Source organism: Pocillopora damicornis, chromosome 10 (genome assembly GCF_964200805.1).
Source record: "Pocillopora damicornis chromosome 10, jaPocDami1.2, whole genome shotgun sequence".
In the NCBI taxonomy this organism is placed as follows: Eukaryota; Metazoa; Cnidaria; class Anthozoa; order Scleractinia; family Pocilloporidae; genus Pocillopora; species Pocillopora damicornis.
Window position 1 is genome coordinate 10,494,307 of NC_142679.1, and position 19,759 is coordinate 10,514,065.

The 19,759-nt window shown below is 38.5% G+C and overlaps 2 protein-coding genes across 7 annotated transcripts; both read right to left on the minus strand.

The window, feature by feature from the left end:
- Positions 1–190: 190 nt before the first annotated feature.
- On the minus strand, positions 191–2,311 carry LOC113667624 (uncharacterized). The gene is made up of 4 exons (XM_089186240.1): positions 2,191–2,311; positions 1,796–2,083; positions 1,519–1,549; positions 191–1,285 (listed from the first exon to the last, which is right to left on the minus strand). The coding sequence occupies exons 2-4, from the start codon at positions 2,081–2,083 to the stop codon at positions 627–629; spliced, it is 978 nt and encodes a 325-aa protein (XP_089042366.1). The 5' UTR covers positions 2,191–2,311; the 3' UTR covers positions 191–626.
- A 2,427-nt stretch (positions 2,312–4,738) lies between these two features.
- On the minus strand, positions 4,739–18,619 carry LOC113667630 (uncharacterized). 6 transcript variants are annotated; one of them, XM_089186082.1, is made up of 21 exons: positions 18,503–18,619; positions 17,790–17,918; positions 17,430–17,636; positions 15,649–15,757; positions 15,056–15,233; positions 14,045–14,367; positions 13,677–13,791; positions 13,265–13,526; positions 12,528–12,701; positions 12,151–12,237; positions 11,616–11,735; positions 10,942–11,075; positions 9,845–10,007; positions 9,461–9,580; positions 8,791–9,035; positions 8,254–8,422; positions 7,473–7,705; positions 7,162–7,314; positions 6,874–7,007; positions 6,263–6,347; positions 4,739–5,133 (listed from the first exon to the last, which is right to left on the minus strand). In XM_089186082.1, the coding sequence occupies exons 1-21, from the start codon at positions 18,564–18,566 to the stop codon at positions 4,969–4,971; spliced, it is 3,369 nt and encodes a 1,122-aa protein (XP_089042208.1). In that variant the 5' UTR covers positions 18,567–18,619; the 3' UTR covers positions 4,739–4,968. The 6 variants fall into 6 exon arrangements, with proteins under 6 accessions (XP_089042208.1, XP_089042206.1, XP_089042207.1 ...); XM_089186080.1 differs by having other exon boundaries at positions 8,230–8,422; XM_089186081.1 differs by having other exon boundaries at positions 9,821–10,007.
- Positions 18,620–19,759: the final 1,140 nt, after the last annotated feature.

The following is a 19,759-nucleotide window of genomic DNA, read 5'->3' on the forward strand; positions in this document are numbered from 1 at the left end:
TTGATAACTCTTTCTATGATTGCTAGTGAGAATAATATGTTCCGAACTCTCAGTCTTCCCTTCCTTTCCCGCGAATCTGTGATCGGGTGTTGCTTTGGATGAAGAGGAGGAGAAAATCGAAGAACTTTGTACCCTTCCGCAAGAAATTATGTAATAACCAAGTCGTGCAAATTGTCAGACATTTCAGTAAGAGATTTTCTAATTCTTATTTCTCTGCCCCACCTTGTAATACTATTAAAACTCACAAATCATTACATGTAAATGAAACTATGGCAACTAGACCTTACAACATTAGAAAGAGGAGTCACTCGTGAAAACTTTTGAAATGGACGAAGAGCAACGTCTGAGATTATTGACTGTCTTTAAAGCCAAACTTTAATTATGCGAGCTTTTACATCTTTAAACGGTCACAGATCGGAACCTCTACTAAATTTTCAGTTGATCCTCATCGGCTGCGGCGATATCACCCAAAACTACCTGATAGCCAAAGGTCGCATTCTTTTGAATCTAATCGACCACATCTACCCCTTAAATATCATTGCTGTCATTGGTGTTGTTTACTTAAGTCGAAGTAGTTCAAGAGGTCTTTTCACTACCTAAGGATCTAGATTCCATAACTCAGTCCGCTATGCACGAATATATATATTTCCACGTGGATTAACGACATTTTTTAAATGATTGCTCTTGCTCGTACCACAAGGATCGTGAGACGGCCAGTCTTTGCCAGTGTATCCATCGAAGTAATAGTAAAGGCTGTACCATTCACTATCTCTGTAAAGTTTTGGTCCATAACCTTTACTTGGGGATATTTTGGAAGGTGCCAAAGCACTTGTACAGGTGTTAGTCACGTGTTTCACTACCTTACAGCTGACTTCCCCTTCTTGCCAATCAACCAAACTTCCAGTTCCTGGATGACACACCAACCAGTTATTTATGTTGCTCTTGATAAGGATTTGTCTGCCGAGTAGTTTCCAGAGCGAGAAATTCATGGCGTTGAAGTTTGTTTCATTTAAAGGAGGAGTTGTTGATATAGGGACATTCACTTCAGGGGTCACTTGCCAGTTGGGTCTCGGTGTCACTGCATTTGAATGAGCTGTAAAATCTACGTTATTAGTGAAGGAGTAGCTCCACACTAGAGTCCAGCCTCCTCCATCGGTTTTCATGTCACAATACGCTCTGAAGGCGTTTGTGTGGGATCCACCGTCAGGATCAATCCAATAAACACCCGACTGAGATTGGCTATGAAGGGCCTGGCACGAGGCAATTGCTGCCGATTTAGAGGTACCTGTATAGAACGGGATGCATTAGGAAAAAAAAAAGGATTTCATTTTTAGAAAAATAATTACAGGTGGGAAGATGGAAAATTTTGAGTTTAATACAGGACCATTTGACACGTGCGTGAGACGAAGGAAATATCTGAGTACATAACGAGCTGATTTTGTGGTCGAACGTGTCAGGACTGACTACTATTCACACTGAAGCAGGATGTGTTTTGATGGCCAAATCTACATCACCCACCCAATAAACTGTAAACTCCTGTTGAGGTGATCTGCAAAAAGAATCATTATTCAAGATTAGGTTCCATTAGACTTAAATTCTTACTAATCAAATTATTAATGATTCTCTCGCCAACGAGCAAGCAAGATTACCGAAAAAAAATATTGCTAAGGTCGATTCATTTTTGAGGGAGACATTTTACAAGTCCGTCAAAGAAGCATAATTTAGAACAGCCGCCGCTTGTCTACGCACCCTGCCGGAGTAACAAGGAACTGGCAGGGGTACAACTTTAAATTACCTTTTTCAAATAAAAGGTTCCATCTTGTTTAACAAGCGTATTTGCCAAGTGTGTTTGACCTTCACCGAGAAGCAAGCATGTTCCTTTGCTTCCTTCAAAAATAACCCGTTTACAAGCTGATTGACTCGCACATGTCCGGGAACAGCTCAATAAAGAGTTTGCTTTTCCCTGCCAAATAGAGTTTCCATCAAATTTAAAAACGTTTTCTTTGATTTCAAACAAGACACCATCCTCTTCTGGCTGGGTTTTTACTGGTAAGGACAAATAAACGAGCACGAAAATCAGCATCTGTAAAAAAAAAGATGAAACAGTTGCCATAAAGATCTCATATATCTGTACATATCCATAAAGATAACGAAACTCAACGATGTGTCTAATGGCTATCTGTGACTTACAGTGCCGCATTAATTGTCACCTTGGAAAGATGATTGCCTTGGAAATTTCTTGATATTTTCGAGCGAGAAACGTAAATTATAATGTGCGTGGTGAAAACTATTGCACTGAGCGGACTAAACAAATACTGGAAGATTAATGACTTTCTTTGTTGACTTTGAAAAGCCAAATGATAAATCAATACATTGCTGAACATTATGACGCCAATCAATTTTGACACTTTATTATCTTTCTAACCATTTGTGATAAAATCATCTTCGAATGACGGGATGTATTTTGAATGAGTGTGCTTTACTTAGTGTGGCCCTTCACTTCTTTTAAGCCACTTATGTTTTATTATTTTTTATGGAACGAAGTAAAGAACAACCAGCAAAAAGCAGCTTCTGATGAAATTTTGCTGAGAATGAACAAGTTGCAGTAGTTCTAATTAAAAAATACATTTATGACTTTCTTACGGCTGTGTCCCAGTGTGATCTTCCTTTCAAACCAAAACAACGGAAGCATCGCTTCATTCCAAATTCCTTCCACGAAAAAAAAAGTAAAAGAAAATTTTCATGTTAATTTTCTCTCTCTATTTAGATATATATATATATTTCTAAGTTCGTTAGGCTGGGTTTCATTGTTCTCGGATGTAAATGTGTATTATGAATTCATTACTGTATGTTCCTTTTCATTCAGTTGGTTTATTTTCTATTTCATTGATAGTGTTATCTTTTATCACTTATTATTCCACCCCAGCGCCGTTTAGCTATGGAACTGTTTCTATGCTACCAAAGTGTGTTATAAGCCAGGCCGGCTTAAGATCAGCAATTGGTCAGCATACTCATTACAGACTGAGATAAAACAGATATACATATTGGTAAAAAACCTTGTTTGAGGACTAATGTGATTTAATAACATCACCAGTATTCTCTAAACATGATATCATCACGGGGCTGGTAATTTTCCGGTTAAAAAAATCTCGTAATTATTTTTCATCTTATGTTCCACTCTTTATCTGTTTCATCCAAGTTACAATTGATAAAATCCTCTGTAGTCATCAACGGAACGGAAAAGAAGCTTCCCCAATGGCCGGGATAGCATAAAAAATTCAATCACAGCGATAGAAAATCTTAGCTATTGTAAATATAATTAACTGTGTTTGTCCGTCATATTGGAAATTAAAAGATGTGCACGACGCTCATTTGTACCATCCCTGTGGTATCACGGCAGGTTTTACCGGTATCCCGCTGAGATATGGAACATAGGTCACGTGATATGAACCATCAACAGCTAAAAATTGATATTGAAGCGGCAGATTTTGATGGAGCCGTTGATAAATCTGTTCAATGTACTTTAAGATATGATTTTTAATTCTTACTTCAAAACCAAATACCCAGTTAACGCTTACTCATACACAAAGAGTATTCCAACCACGGCTACATTGTTTTGGGAGAGTAGATAGCAAAAAAACCATTGAGGAAAGTTGGCTATTATTTCTTCATCTCCCGAACATGTGCGAGTAAGTAACTGTTTCATGTATAATAATATACATGGAAAAATTTCTCAGTTCTGATTGGTTAAGATAACTGCAGTTTTCAGGTAATTTAGTGCAGAAGAGAGTTAATTCAGTGCAGAAGAGGGTTAATTCAGTGCAAAGAAAGTAACAAATCAGACATTCTGATTGGTCAATAATCAAAGAAACTCACAGATAGCCAATCAAATGCAAGCCTTGGATGTCGCAACAAAATTTGAAAATTTGAAAATTTGCGAGCGAAACAATGGCCGGCGTTTTAAGTAGGTTTTCTTTCGCCACCGCAGCTGAAAAACAGCTCAAACAACGAAAATACTGTAAAAAGCACTGCTTTTTGGTTGTCGGTTTTGAAAAAGTGGTGTTTAGAGAAGGGAATTGCCAAGGAAATCGAAAATTACGAGCCGACCTAGCTTAACATTTTGCTTGAGCGATCCAACGCCGAAATTAGAAACAAACGTTGTTAAACCTCGGAAACGACGATTCCATTTCATCGAAAGTGATTCGGACACAGACTGAACAATTCCTTAAACTGTTTAGCCGGACTTTGAACTTTTTTGCGCCTTAAAGATGTGAAGATATCATTGCATATTATTCTTTTGATCGTACGTTGTTGTTTTGACCACACGTATGGTTTGAATAAATTATTTTTACGCTTGATGCGCGCCCTTTGCTTATGCTTAATTTTGATAAGCCATCTCGAATTTTCCATGTATATTATTAACACGTAATCACATGATTTTTCTCGTGCAAATTTGGAATAAACAAGCACTTGTTAGTCTTTGAAAAAATTTACTCGTGCTTATTTATTCCAAATTGCACTCGAAATCATGTGATTACCTATACAAATGACGCGGAAATATATCTCGTTCCCAGAGGTCACGCTTTCAGTCATCGTTTCCCGCTTGCAAGGGATTAGGGGAGTGTGAACGGAAACGAGTTTTCGCCGAAATATGCGTCAAACTTCTAAGTGCCAGCGATCATCAATTCGTTACGTCCCCAAGCATCATATGTGAAATGCACATCAAAATACGACAAGCAAGTATGGTGAGTTTTTATTTTGTCACAAGAAACGCAAGCAACTTAATTCAAATAACAAATTACACAGCAGTCTACCTCTTCATGCATAATGGACTTTTTCTCAGTTTTTTCGGAAGGTAGAATTACACTCAAGACTCTGGAAATCGAATAAACAACGAGCATCTCCGCCTACAGTTCCACACGAGAAGTAACAGCGTTTAAAGAAACGTTAAAGTGAACGACTTGGTTTTCAATAAAACGCGTTGCGGGTTGCAAGTTGAAATTTGCCTCTTAGTCTGTCAGCTTCTAACTGCCTAAAGTAAGCTGAGTCTTCATCCCGTTGTAGATTTTCTTGGAATTCTTGCACGTCATGTTCAAATTTCCGCCGTAACTCCCGTCGCATTTGTCGGACCACCTGTGAATCGAAAAGATGGAAAAAAAAGACGTTTAAATATGCGGTTGGAAAGTTAATTTACCGCTCACCACCAACGTACAATGTTGAATTAATTTACATATATATATAGAGAGAGAAAGTGTAAAATTTTGACTTTCGTGAAACAGTGCTCAGTACATAGGAGTGGAGCGATGTCTATATTGTGGGAGGAAAAAGACAAATAAACAGTTTATTTATCTTTTTCCTCCCATAATATATATATATATATATATATATATATATATATATATATATATATATTATGCATGCTCACTAGTTTATCTAGTTTGAGCACTCTGGCATGGCTTAGATGATACCACACGTGTGAGATCACTTGGGGTGGCTATATAGCCTTACCTCCATCCTAGCATCAGCACTGCACTGATGAGGCCCAGAAGGCCGAAACAGTACTGTCTGCAGTTAGTTATATATATATATATATGTATGTATATTATATATATATATATATATATATATTCTAAAACAAATGAAAAACGAAAGTCTTCTTTTAACTTTTACTTTGCTTTTAAAGTAAAAGTTAAAAGAAGACTTTCGTTTTTCATTGGTTTTAGTATCTTCATTCGACACAGAAGTTTACAGTTTCTTTATACATACATATATATATATACCTATACATATACATACATATACACGTTCCAAACTCCGGAGCCTTAAATCCAATCGCGATATATATATATATATATATATATATATATATATATATATATATATATATATATATATATATATATCGCGATTGGATTTAAGGCTCCGGAGTTTGGAACGTCGTCCTTACTAAAATTAGTTTTTGTAGATGGAGGAAATCCCGGGTGAAAGGACAAGAGACAGAAAAAAAAAAAACCTCAACAACTTATGACACCAGGTCTGAGAATCTAAACCACAATAATGCAGTGGAAAACGTGCGCTCCAACTACTGCGCCATCCCAGCCTGCTGCTAAGTGTGACTAAGAAGGCTGTACAGCTGAACTTAATACTGAAAACAGGAAGTAACGCCGTGATGGTTTCTCAACAAATGTGCACATAGTGAAGTCATAGTTGCGCAGCTGATAGTCAAGTCTTCACTCACTCACTTGCGTGTTAGTGAGCTTACCTTCTCCTGGGCTTTTTCACGCACTTCCATCTCGTATCTCTCCCGAGCGATTCCATCCGCCAACATGGCGAACTGGTCACGATAGCTGAAAAATGCGCGTCAAGGAAACAATAGCACCAAGGCTGATCAGATAACAGTAATATGTGTGGAAAACTGAACCACACAGGTAAATTGCAGTTAATTAAACAGAACACTGGAAAAAAAGAAGAAGTAAATAAGGCTTTGACGGGGCTTGAGCGTGTGCTTCTCAGACACTGTCTAGGGTTAATTCGCTCAATAGTTCTGGTAAGATTCCTCACACGAAAATCCATTCAAATTTGCCCAGCTCCCAACACGAGGCTTCGTTGCTCAATAGGGAGAAGTACTCAAATAAGGAGGAATGAAAGAAGTAATTCTTCCTCAACCAAATCCTAAAGCAAAAGGACAACTTTGAAAATCATCAGAGCAGACTGATCTCACATGCTTGTGAGAGAGACCCAGAATGTTTTTGTTATAATCTATTCTCTGGATAATCGTCTCCAAGCAAAACTCTTTTGACAAGCTGGTAATGGCACTTTCATAAATTCCTTAGGAGAGAAAATACTAAGAAACGAGTACGAAATAAAGGATACAAATTTTCTAGTGACTCAATTTCATTTTGCTGCCTCTGAGCCAAAGTTTCTCTCTTCTCTTTTGCATACTCTCTAAGTTCGCGTATGCGTTGTTTTTGAATCTCCAAACCATCCTCAAACAACCTTTTAAAGATCTAAGGCAAGAGAAGAAGATTCATGTTAAATACTTAAAACGATGAGAACGTGTCAAAGCAGTTTAATGCCTCGAAAGAGTTACACACTAAAAATACCCTTCTTTAAACACAGGGAAAAAAAATTGGGCCCTGACAGCGTTTATTCACTTCCAACCTGTTCTTCACGTGTGCGCCTCTTCAACATTCTGGCCCGCATGCGCAGCTCGTACTCATCGTGGTATCGACGTGCACGTGCAGAGACTTGACGTTTTTCTCTCAGTTTTGCCTTTACAGTCTGCTGTTGTTGCTGCCGCTCTTGTTTATCACGCTAAAAAATAACATTGAGGAAGAAATAAGGTGAAAACATACTAAACAGTTACTAAATGGATGGCGATCGTATCAAAAGTGTGTTCTGTTCAAAGAGCACTGAAAACAACATAAGTTTTTTCACTTTCCTGAAATTTGTATTTGCAAATATAACTTTACCATTCTCATATTATGTTCCACATCTTTTCTTAAAATTCCCACTAACGCCTTTTGTCGTTTCTCAGCTTCTTCAATCATTCTCTGAGTTTTGGTTCTATTGGCGTCCGCACCAGATTTAAGAAAGGAACTAAGGTGCCGCGCCTGCTTGTCCCACATGCTGTGGGCCGTTTGGGGCGAGACATGCAAGAAAGGGAACTCCTCCAACATGGCAGGAAGTAACATGTCTGGGTGATCTGTAGGAGATTGCCAAGAAAATTTTCGGATTATAGATGTAAATTTTTTAAGTTCATCATGAACAATCTTCGTTATCTTTTTAAGTGTTTGGTTAACATTCCCTTCTCTCACAAACTAATATTTCATAGTTTGATTACAAAAAATTACGAAGAACTACAGCAACTTCCCCAACCCTTCCCCAACCCTTCCCCAAAACAACAACTCCAACAACAGTAACAGCTCTAAGAATGGTGACCTAGCTCCTTACAGACCTGTTTAAACAGCTTATTTAGCTGTAATCTCCCAAAATACAATTATTAAACGCAGACTTATTGCAAAGGTACATCTCCATCTGAATTACTAAGTGAAAACGTTCTACCCAACAGGCAAGAAGTCTCGTGAGCGCAAAACGAGATTTCCCAATCTAACTACAAACACCTTCGGCGAATGTAGAGTACGATTGAATCGTGAAATTAGGCGATCGTAAAATACTGAACGACATAATCTGAAGATAATGTTTCGCTAACATGATGCGATACCCAACCTGGACTGTCACTTTTTCTCCTACCCAATACAGGGCTCGCTGATGCACTTCTCTTCCTTCCCTTTTCCGTTGTCAAAGTCCTCCTCACTGGCCGGGATTTTCTAGTCTGTGAGCAATAGACAGCCTCCAATCTCCCACGTTTCTGGATTGGAGACTTCTTTTTCGGTTTCTTCTTTGGAACTTTTGGTGAGAGCTATAAGTTAAAATGGTCGGATGAGAATTCGGAGAGACCTTGTACAAAGCTTGTTTGAATTTCTTCAATTGTATTCAATGGTAAGTATTTGCGGTTATCAGTATGAAACAAATTTTCTTTTTTGCCGGTTTCGCATTCGAATTTTTTCCGTTCTAAGACATCATTTTCTTTTCGTTCCAAGCAAGGCAACTTAGCGACCGTACTGTGGCTCTTAATAGCAATGTCATCACATACAGGTGAGGGTTGAGGAAAACTGTGCGAGGTTCACTCCTAAAAGAGGACGTAAGGGGTGATGGGAGATTGGACCTTTTTGTGCTCATTATTTATCGTTAAACACGTTACTGAAATTAACTCATAGTGAGAGTTACCGGTAATTTTCTTTTCATGTGCAAAGTTTTCTCTTTCTTTTTTTCTTGTTGTATTTCCCTCAACTGGTCACGATAAGTCTTGCGCATGGTTTCAGTGTGTCGTTTCCGCTCCTTCTCGGACTCCTCGTACAACAGGCGCCTTAACCGATCCATTCTCCCTGAAACTGGAAACGTTTCTATGGTATCACGGAAAGTCACGCCGCGGCGGGGAGCACGTTCAGGAGAAGAATCTTCTTCAGTTGATTCTGGTTGGATAACAAAATAATTATTCAGGAAGGTTTTCTTATCTCTGCAGATCAATGGGAAATCACTTTCTAAAGAGCCGTGAGAGAAAATTTTAGTTGTAAATTTTTTGAAGATAGCAGCGTAGAAAGACTTCTACGACTTTGCATCTGAAAGCAACAATGTCAGCACCAAAGGAAAAAACAAACTAAAATCGATAATTGAATCCATTGTCAGAAACGGAATGTCTTGTAGAAGTGGTGACCTCTGGGCAAGGTCATTTCGATCTTTAGTAGGCCGGACACTTGGGTGCTCTGGAGTGAATACTAAGGTGGAGTGGGCTAGAGGTAACTCGCATGAGGTTAGGATCCCCTTCACGGTGGCTTTTAAAATAACTTATTTATGCCGCAGAAATCAGGAAAACCCCGGACGCTGTTGGCACCTTCACCTTTATAGCTGCGAGGCATTCTTGGCCTCGTAGATGTCCTGGTTGCGCTACCACTTGATCGAGAAGTTGAGAAATCTCTCGTCGTCGGTTTTGCTGCAGGAGGTTCAAGTCTTCCGTAATCTGATTAAAAGAAGTTAATTCTTACCATAATTGTGACTTGTGGGTAAATTACGATGAGAATGTCTTAGTGGCACGAAAAAGGTATCTCTTTTAGCAATCACAGAGCGTGAAATAAAATTCTCGAGTTATGTATTTTCTCATCAGATGTTTGATATCAAATCTCGTAATCGTAGCCGTAGTCGTAATTCTCTACTTCTTCATTTCCGCTCAATGTATGATTTAGAAATTCAGACAGCTCACCAACAGCACTATCACTGTTCTGACCTAACTCCTCGTCGTCTGCTTCCCTCTCACTGTCACTTTCACCACTTTCGTCATCCGGTGTGGTGTAATTTTGTAAAAGCTCTGCAGCTGTTGATCGAAGCGCTGGATGTTCAGAACTTTTGGATCCTTTCTGCAGTCTGGCGGGGAGAGAAGACGCTAATGGCTGCACCATGGAAAGAAACACATTACGATTAAAGGAAGACGTCAAAACTATTTTTCGAGAGTGTCAAAAGTCTGAACAGTACTTAAAAGCAGAAGGCAGGAAACTTATCACTTGCAATTCTACTCTATTGTCTAAATTCGTTGACGTCCTATTCTTCAGTAAATCATACTACCGATTTAAGGACGGTTATGGCGTCCACTCGGGAGTCAGATGTTTTTCTCAGTGCTTAGCAGGTGTCCTCTCAGTTAAAACTTATAAGCCGCTGTTTCTCTTTCTATTGAGGACAATGAGTTCAAAATGGAGAGGTTGGTTGTTCAAAGAAGATAAAATAACTCAGACAACTTACCTGGAAATCGGTAAGTCTATAATAGAACGAGTGGAGGCGCAGTGGCCTCATGGTTAAGTACGCTCGACTCCGGATCGGGTGGTCCGGGTTCGAGCCCTGGCCGGGGTCATTGTGTTGTGTTCTTAGGTAAGACACTTTACTCTCACAGTGCATCTCTTCACCCAGGTGTACAGGTGCAAATGTGCTGGGGGTAACCCTGCGATGGACTAGTATCCCATCCAGGGGGGAGTAGCAATACTCCTAGCCGCTTCATGCTAAGAAAACCGGAGTTAAGCACCGGCCCCATGGGCCACTTGGGCCCGTATAAAGGCTTTACTTACTTTATAATAGAACGCATTCCCGTTTAGGATTCATTGCAATTGTTTTACGACGAGCTGAGACTGGTTTAAATAATTATTCTTGTCACCAGGCTGATTATCGTGCTCTGACCTTACTCTAGCGAAACTCTTCATGCATGTAGAAAATAGACGCTGCAACTGCCTTTCGTCTGATCAACCACCAACAAAATACCCTATATCCAGAAGGCGGAGGACCAGCTCTACGATAGACAGACTTTTTAAAAAAGCAAGTAAAATCTTTTTAATGTACCTGCTTTCTCCTCAGACTACTCAATCGGTCTGTTGGTTCGTCTGTCTGTTCTGGTAGTGAAACCCGTTCCTTTAATGCACTATAAGATCTGTTACTTGTGGGTGGCAGTGACGATAACACTGGCGTGGATGAACCTGGAAAAATGATTCAAAGTATGCTGTCTTTTGCTGTCTATAGCACCACTGCACCACTTGAACAAACCCCAAAATCACTGAACAACTTGACGGGGTCGAACTTTGAAGTTCATAGTAAACCAACAGTTTCGGTGATGGGGTAATTTGGTATCATCAACTGAGTTGATAACGTGATAGCTTTTCCTTAGAGCAAATGACGAAGGGCCAACACTCGAAACGTCAGCTTTGAAACTCTTTACGGTGGCCAATTTAAGTTATCAACTTAGTTGATAATACCATATTACCCTGTCATACTCTCCCACCAACTCAGCACCACAGTTTCTTTTAGAAACTTATCCCCTTTATAGTTTTGGTGATTGTTGGATGGCGATGGTTTGACCTTTAACTCAGGATAGAAATGACGGTTTAAGAAAGGATGATGGAAGAAGAAGAGGAGCTTATTGGGGAATGAAAATCGCTACTGGCGGCGAGGACGATTTAATAGACTAAAACAAGGAAAAACTAAAAAAAGGCATCCCAACGATGTTTATGGTACCTAACCTGTTGTAGATGTTGCTGTACTTGTTGCTAATGAAACAGCCGGCCTTCCTTGTAAGGCTGCTTTGCCACTTGATGAATCAGCTGGAATATCAGAACTAGTTGCCATTACAAAACGGGGACCTAACAAGTGCAAACGTGGTGCGCATGAGTTGCGTGTAGGTTCATCATCATTCAGCGTTTGTGATAGGATCACTCTACTTCCTTATTATGCAAAGAGATTCTAAGCGCTTATTCAAGACAAAAAATCATTAAATGTAGTTTGGTGAAATCCATCTTGTCACACTTATCAGTTTTAACAATATCCTGTTTACAAGCACAACTATTCTCAATAAGATGCACTACTGTTATGATGCACTTAAGATGGTATAACTGTTCAGTTGGGTTGAGAAATCCATAACAGGTTTCTCTTACTTAAAGTTCTTTGGGATATTTCCACCGGTTGGAAAGCGTCCCTGACACAACTATTAAATCATACAGTCCACAAAAAATGCAAGATAAAAGTCACTTCGTTTTCTTGATTACACAAAGTTCTTACGAGATGATCCAGACCCTGATAGAAATACTGAGTCAGTTAAGGTTGATGTTGTTCCTGTGACTGTGGTGGCAGATGGTTGTGAGAGACCTGTAGAAGAGAGTGCACTGGTATCACTTGTGACAACAACTGATTAAAAACTCCCTTGTAATAAAGAAAATCTATACCATGATTGTTAAAAATGGGGAAAGTGGTATTGTCTAATGTCCAAGTCAGATGAAAGGAAACAATCCACATACAGTATCATATGACTGTACCTACAATGATATGAAACTTGTCAAAATTTTGACACGCTCTTAACAGGTACAATTTAGTTAACAAAGTACTGTAAGAATTTGAGATAAAATGAGAATTCAAAGAATAGTAAAGGAAAAATTCACCTGAGTGAGGGTGAGTATAAATGCCAGGAACTGTCCTTGTTAGTCTATCAGTTGTTCTTGGACAAGGTCTAGTTCCTGGCACTGTTCCAGTAGGCTTCGTACTTGACAAACTGGTTGTTTCACCTGGTGCATCAACTGAGGCTGCTGCACTAACTCCAGCCACAGACTGAAATTCTACAAAAAAAAAAAAAAAATTATAATGATAGCAAGACAGCAACAAGAATGTAGGAAGCACTCTGGGACTAGCAAAAAGGAAGCTTACAGCATGTGTCCACACATACATGTAATGCTACTGAAGGTCTCTAGTTTAAGGAAAACAACTTGCACAGCACTAGCAATTACAACTGTGTGTGTCTACATAAAACCTCCTAGACAGAACCTAGTCCAAAACAGGGGCATTGTGAGAGTTAACCACTTTGACAAAATAACCCACTCAGGGCTCTCTATCTACCAGGTCTATCAAAGGATTACTTTTCAGGGAACTGCAGACCTGACTACTCCCTATGGAGGAAATGTTCTATCACTCTCATCTTTGAGAATTTTCCATCACCCACTGACAATGTACTCTTAACAAAAGGGAAGGATAAAAACAACTCTAAACTACCTGAGGCACTAAGGGTGCCAGTAATCTTCTCCTTGTGAGAGGTTTGAAATGTACATGTAAAGTGTACATGACTTGTATGAGAAAATCCAGATGTAAAATCAACAAGTTTTCAACAGAATCATTTGTTTAATACCTGGTACAGTCCCTTGTGGCTGTGTGTGATGAAAGTGATGGTGGTAATGATGATAAACTGGAGTTGACCGTCCACTATTGTCCCCAGCTTCTGAACCTGAACTTGCTGGGGGCTTTTGTTTTGGTCTCACACCAAGAGCATCAAAGCTACTTGCCTCTCTAGCGCTAGAGTCTTTAAAGGGTTCTAGTGGTGATATTTGCTCAGGCCATGAAGCAGATGTTGAGGAGGATGACAGAAAACTGGTAAAAGGCTTTTCAGGGTCCTTAAGGCAAACAAGGTGAGAAGCCCTACACATTAAGCAACTTCTTTCAAAAAATCTTAAACCACACTTTAAACAGGTGAACACTGTTAAAAAATGACAACAAAGAAAAACGAGAATAACTCTTAAAAAACAAAGTGTTGACACTCATACCTTATCCCTAACAGCTGGAGAATTTCCCACCTCTGTGGGTGTCAAAGTGTACTGTGTCAGTTCATCTTCTACAGAAGTAGCATCACGACCAAGTACACTGGATTGGCCTGGCTCCCTACAAATGTAATGCAAATTTTGTTCATTTGGTAGAAAACATTGTGTAGATCATCCACTGGCTGAGTAGAAAAATTATATCGTAACACCCTAGCATAAAAAAGTCAAATTGTGAAGGGAAATCTTCAGTTTACATCTTCCATCACTTTTACTCCACTCTCTCGCACAGCTCAGAGTCTCCCACTTGGATAAAGAGAAGTGGAAAAGCCTGTTAACAACAAATAGAGTTAAATATTTTAAGTTCACAGACTCACCTAATTCCAGATAAATCTGGTCTTTTGGAACTTGTTAAGGCACTTGCATTATTCATAACTGGCTTTGCATTATCCTGCAAAGGTCTTGTGCCATTTAGAGTGCCACCAAAGGCATCATCCCTGTAAAGTCTGCTACCATGCTGAGAACTGACACTGATCATAGGTGATCTAGCAGATATGTCTAATGTTGAATCTGGAACCTGATTTCTGGCTTCTGGCCTTCTTTCTACCCCCATTGGTTGCAATCTGTCTGACATGGTTTCTCCAAGTCTGATAAGTTCAGTTGTTGAGTCACTTACAACTTCTATTTTTGAGTCACTTAGCTGGGAATTTCAAAGTTTAAAGAATTTAATGGTCAGTTTGGGCATACCCCTAAGAAGCCTGCAAAAAACATCACAAGGCAAGCACTAAAACAGATCAGGTACACATACATGCACATCAGGTTTCAAAATCTCTATGTGACCTACAGGGATGGTTATTTAAACAAACCTCAGCTATTGGTAACAAAACTGTTCTTAAACAATCCTCAATTTAACTGGATCTTTCACATGAACATTTATTTTTGTAAACATAGTCAAGAATGCTGAAAGCTAACAGTTGAAGGACACTGTTTAAATCAAACCTCTTATGAAGAAAGCATGAGCCCACTGATTATGTAAAATGGTGGTTTGGGTTAAACCTCATGAAAATAACTGGCCCTCAGTGTTCCATTGTAGGTGTCAAGAAAGCAAAACTCACTGTTTCCTTTGGGGCTACTCATTAAGCCTTCATTTCGAAATAAAAAGCTGATGAGCAGCTTTTAAAAAATAATTTAAAAGAGTTCTACCTCCATAATCAGTTTGTATTCACATGTAAATTCTGTTTGTTTTAATACTACAAATTATTTAAAATTCAAAAACTTTAAATTGCTTTCCATGAAGGTTCCCTTGATAGTCTTCCTATAATCCATCCATCATAAATTGGTTGGTTTGGTGTTAAAAAAAAAAAAAAGGAAAAAAATGGTTTTCCTACCTTTGAAGTGTCTGCATCAAAGCCAGTGGAATTTTCATGATCCCACACAACAGAGACTCTAGTTGATGACCTTGCTTGTGTTCCTTGTTTCTTTTCCTCTCCATTTCTATCTAGCATTACTCCTCCACTTGACTGCTGTGACAATGGTGGTTCTCTCTTTATCTCCCCTCTCCTGTCCCTTTTTTAGTGAAAAAAGGTAACAATATCATAATAAAAAAATTCATCAAGAATTTCTCCAGCATCAAAATATTACTTAAACATTATCTAAATGTAGACTATCAGCCACAAATTAGAGATCATTGACCAAATAACCATGCAATACTTAAATTCAGGTCTTATTCATTAGAAATCAAGGTTAGTTAATTAACATGCTAATTTTAGAAGCATGATCAACCGCCATATACCATAATCAAAAAGAGTTTAGAAATGTGCTACCTAGCAAAAAATAATTATTTCAATTAGCAGTTTCCTTTTAGCTTGATCTATACATGTAATGGAGAAGGGAAGCTTGTTTTGGTTTCATCATGTAGAGTTTCTAATAAGCGAGGGTAGAAATTTGGCTCAACTGTGTTTAGCAAATGCAGTTCACAAACCTAAAACCATAAACAGCTTCATATGAGGGACCAAATTCTTCTCTTAGTACGCCAGAGATGACATCGTGTTCTGAAGTCAGCAAATTGGAATCATTTTCATCTCCAGAAGCTATAAAGAGTTCAATGCAATTTTAACAGCGACCACTAGTGTTACATCATCAAAGAAAGAAACCATGTGAAAGGACATTTCCAAAGAATCTTTCTCATAATTTGGGATTTTAGCTCAATGATCCTGGACAATTCTTAACTGAATAATAATTACACAATCTACCTAAATTTTTAGTCTAATTTTTTCTTAATTTACCATTTGGTGATCTAAAATCATTAAATACATGTAGTTGTCTGCAATAAAGTTTTGGTTGCCACACAAACAAAAAAAGTACAGAAGTAGAACCTCTTTATACAACATTACATATGTAATATACTAATGTGCTATCCACACCCCTTGGCTTTTTTACCCTTTACACCCTAACATCATAATCCATATTCTTCATACTTTTCCCTGTACATTTCTTAAGGTGCCCACAAGGAGAATTATTTTTCCATACAAAGCTTCTAAAGTTGGCAATCACTTCCTTTGTTTTCATGATCTTAATGAATGATTCAGCATTATTACTGTAAAGAGAAATAGATCACTATTTGGAGTTTAATGGGTCAAATAAGCAGTATGGTTGAATGACAGACATAATTTTTTAAAATTCATAAATACATTATTGGGAACCTGATGAAAAACAGGAAAATTTTATACAAGAAAATGACCAAGCATGAGTAATATTACATCGGACCAGGAAAGCTAAATTGTAACCATAGTTCATATCCCGATATGACCACCAGACCCAGGTCCCCAAATTGGCAACTTATACTTTAGATTCAGTAGCCAAAATTTTGTCCTAGCTGCCATGGGGACCATAACAGTGAAAGTTTGGAGTGTGAATGTAAATCAAACTATCAGGAATATCTGACATTATAACCCACCCATTATTTTTTTGCATGCTTTTATTGGCTACTTTATGTCATGTGGTGCAAAATCACCAGACAAGCATCATGCAATAACTCCCGTATGCGTTGATATTTGCACTGTTTCCAAAAGAAACAAAGTAAGCACAAAAAGCCAGCTCAAGAATTTTACCTGTCATCTGTAATATCTTACACACAGGAAAAACAATCTCGTTTTTCAGAGTCCAGTGATAGCAACATTAAAGCACTGGTTGCAAATGGTGTTTCAGAAAATACAAAAGAAATCAATTATTGCTTTATAACAAGCTATTTTGGTACAGTATCAAAATTAATGCAAGGGTTATAAAACAAATAAACCCCTTTCTAGCTTGCTGGTATCTCTGCTGATAATGTCCTTGACTGACAGATTGTCCTCAAAATATCATATTTGCTCTTGAAGCTTTGCTTCTCCACCAAAAATTCATTTTTCAAACAATATCTCAGCCGCTGACATTATCAGCCAAACCCTCAGGCTGTACCAGCAGCCTGAGGGTTTATTTACTACATATCATGAGGGACAACTTTTGATGACTAAGGAACCTATTCTGAGGAAGTACCAATACCACTAACCACTTTGTGTTGCAGAAACTAAGACAATATACAAGTCATTCTCCTTTGCAGACTTTTCATATACATACTATCTTGTTTGTACCTGTACAAGTATGTTACTGTTTTACCATCACCATTCACAGGATACCCAACCACAAACTATAATAATATCTTTTGAATAACAGTAAATTATAACACTGGCAGAGACCAAATTAAACTTGGAGTGGGCTACCAACCGTCATCATCATCATACTCCATGAAAAACTCAAGCAATCCAGCAAAGATCTCTAACAAGTTCCGAATTGAAATCTTGTCACCTTCCACAATGCTGCTCCCGGTGATGTGAGTTAGATCCACACTAAGAATATCAGAAGCAACTGAATCTATCAAAGTTTGGCAGTTCAAAACATGTTGTTCATTTGAGATGGGATTTTCTACAATACCTGTGAAATGATGAAAGATGCCAAAATTAATGATAGGGTAAGAGTAACAATATTTGTGCACATGTTAGTACTTCTGGAGGTAAAAATGTATGATTCTGCTTATGGATGATCCAAGCAATCTAAGAAAAAAAAGATGCCATAGTCTAACCTTACCAGGCAAATCATCACCAAGAAGACCTCTATAAACTGCGACAAAGAAGTTGTCACTGCATTCCTCAAGTTTAGATATTGTGCCAGGAAGGTTGCATTTTTCCAACAGCTCATTTGCTATAGCTATAAAAGCTGAAAAAATTTGTGATAATCAGCCAGTAGAGATTTAAGTAAATGAATAGAATAGATCAGCAATAGAAACAAGAGGAAAATACAAATTTAAAATTAAAAAGGAAAGCTTTAAGTATTTTTGGTTTAATTTTCCGTTTCAACCAGTCCCACAGTAGAAGCGCAGAACTAAGGAAAGGGCCAAGAAAGTTAGCAGTAAAATGCTAGCATTGAATTTAGCCTAAACATACTTATTCAAGGGGATAAAAACGCAGTAGTTTCTGGCGTGGTATTTTCATGCAGGCAAACTGATGCAGCAAAGAAACATCATAAGATCGCAGTACCACAATCGCGCGAAAAACTTTTAATCTATTACATTTGTCAAATTTCTGGCTATTCACTGAAATACCTTCTGATCGTTCTCTTCTGACAACGTTATAAAAAGTTGTGTAACAGTTATCAGAAACCCCTGAGGCCTCTCTGTTACCAAAACCGGCTCATTAGCCAAGTTCATATAGCTGCAAAGCAAGAGAGTTTAACTACACTCTCGTTTTTCTTCACATAGAACATTACGTTAACAAAAAGATAAAACAGATATTCTCTCAAACCTTCGTCATCTGAATCACCATCCATTCTTTGCATGGGCTTACGGTTATTATTCAGATATTTCATCAAAACATTGCAGCCATCTTGTTTTGAACTGACACTCACTTGAGACCTGCAATTTGATTGGTTAGATTACAAATTCTTTCCCAGTTTTCCTAATCCGATTCTGGACACGGTCTACGTTAATCTACACCTTACAATCCCTTACGATACGGAGTGGCTGATTAATGTCGTTTTATTGAGCACTACACTCAGAATCTTTGGACAAACAAGAACCAGCAAACCAAAAATCTTCGGCCCAAATTTGAATAAAATTTGATAGTGAGAAGTTCATTCGGACACGTATCCGGTCGAGTCACCCAAAAGTCTTCTCAACTGAAGTTATGTCGCCCGACATTTTTAGTCATGTCGCTCTAATACATCAAGATGCTCATGGCGCCAACGTTCTAGCCCCATTCCTTGCAGACATTTTCCAGAGGCTTGGGCTCCACGCTACTACCTCAGCCCCTCAAGGCCTGGTAGATTACATGACCTCTCAGTGGATAAACAGCACCACATTTCCTCCCAGTTCTCGGGGCATTTACAGACTGCCACATGATACATAGTAGTGACATTGAGGGCTTGTACACCTCATTGAACCGATGCACTTGCGGAAGGACTCACCTCCCATTCTACTTGTTACTTCAGCTCTTATATGGAGACTCTTATGCACCATCCAAGTGCGTCTTGTCAACGCCCGGATCTTCAGAGGATTCAGCGTCTTACTTACAAAATCCGCTGTGACTAAATGCCTCGCAGCCGGGCACAGTCTCAAGTAGACTAAATGCCCGGCAGTCTGAAATGTTCTCAGAATTTCCACCGAAGGGTTCTTACAAATTTCTTGGAAATATCAGAAAATTAATTTGGTTTTTCAGTGGACAATTTTTTCGATCTTGCGCATACTATAACATGTTTTAGTATGTTACTGAAAAACCAACATTTCTAAACAAACATCGAATGTACTAGACAGGTTTGTACGAAGTTTTCAGTGGCATTTTGGTGAAGATTTCTGACTGCCTGGCATTTAGTCATCGAGACCGTGCCCAGCTGTCTGATCAGAAGCGTACAATTTTTTAAGGTCTATAACCAAGCCATATATATTTCAGTATATTCAAGCTCGGAAAAATTGTCCAAATTAATTTTTGTATAGCTTGACATTTCTCTACCAAATGATGCTTTTTAGAAGTTTCAAGGAACCTTTCAGTGGCACTTTGGTGAAA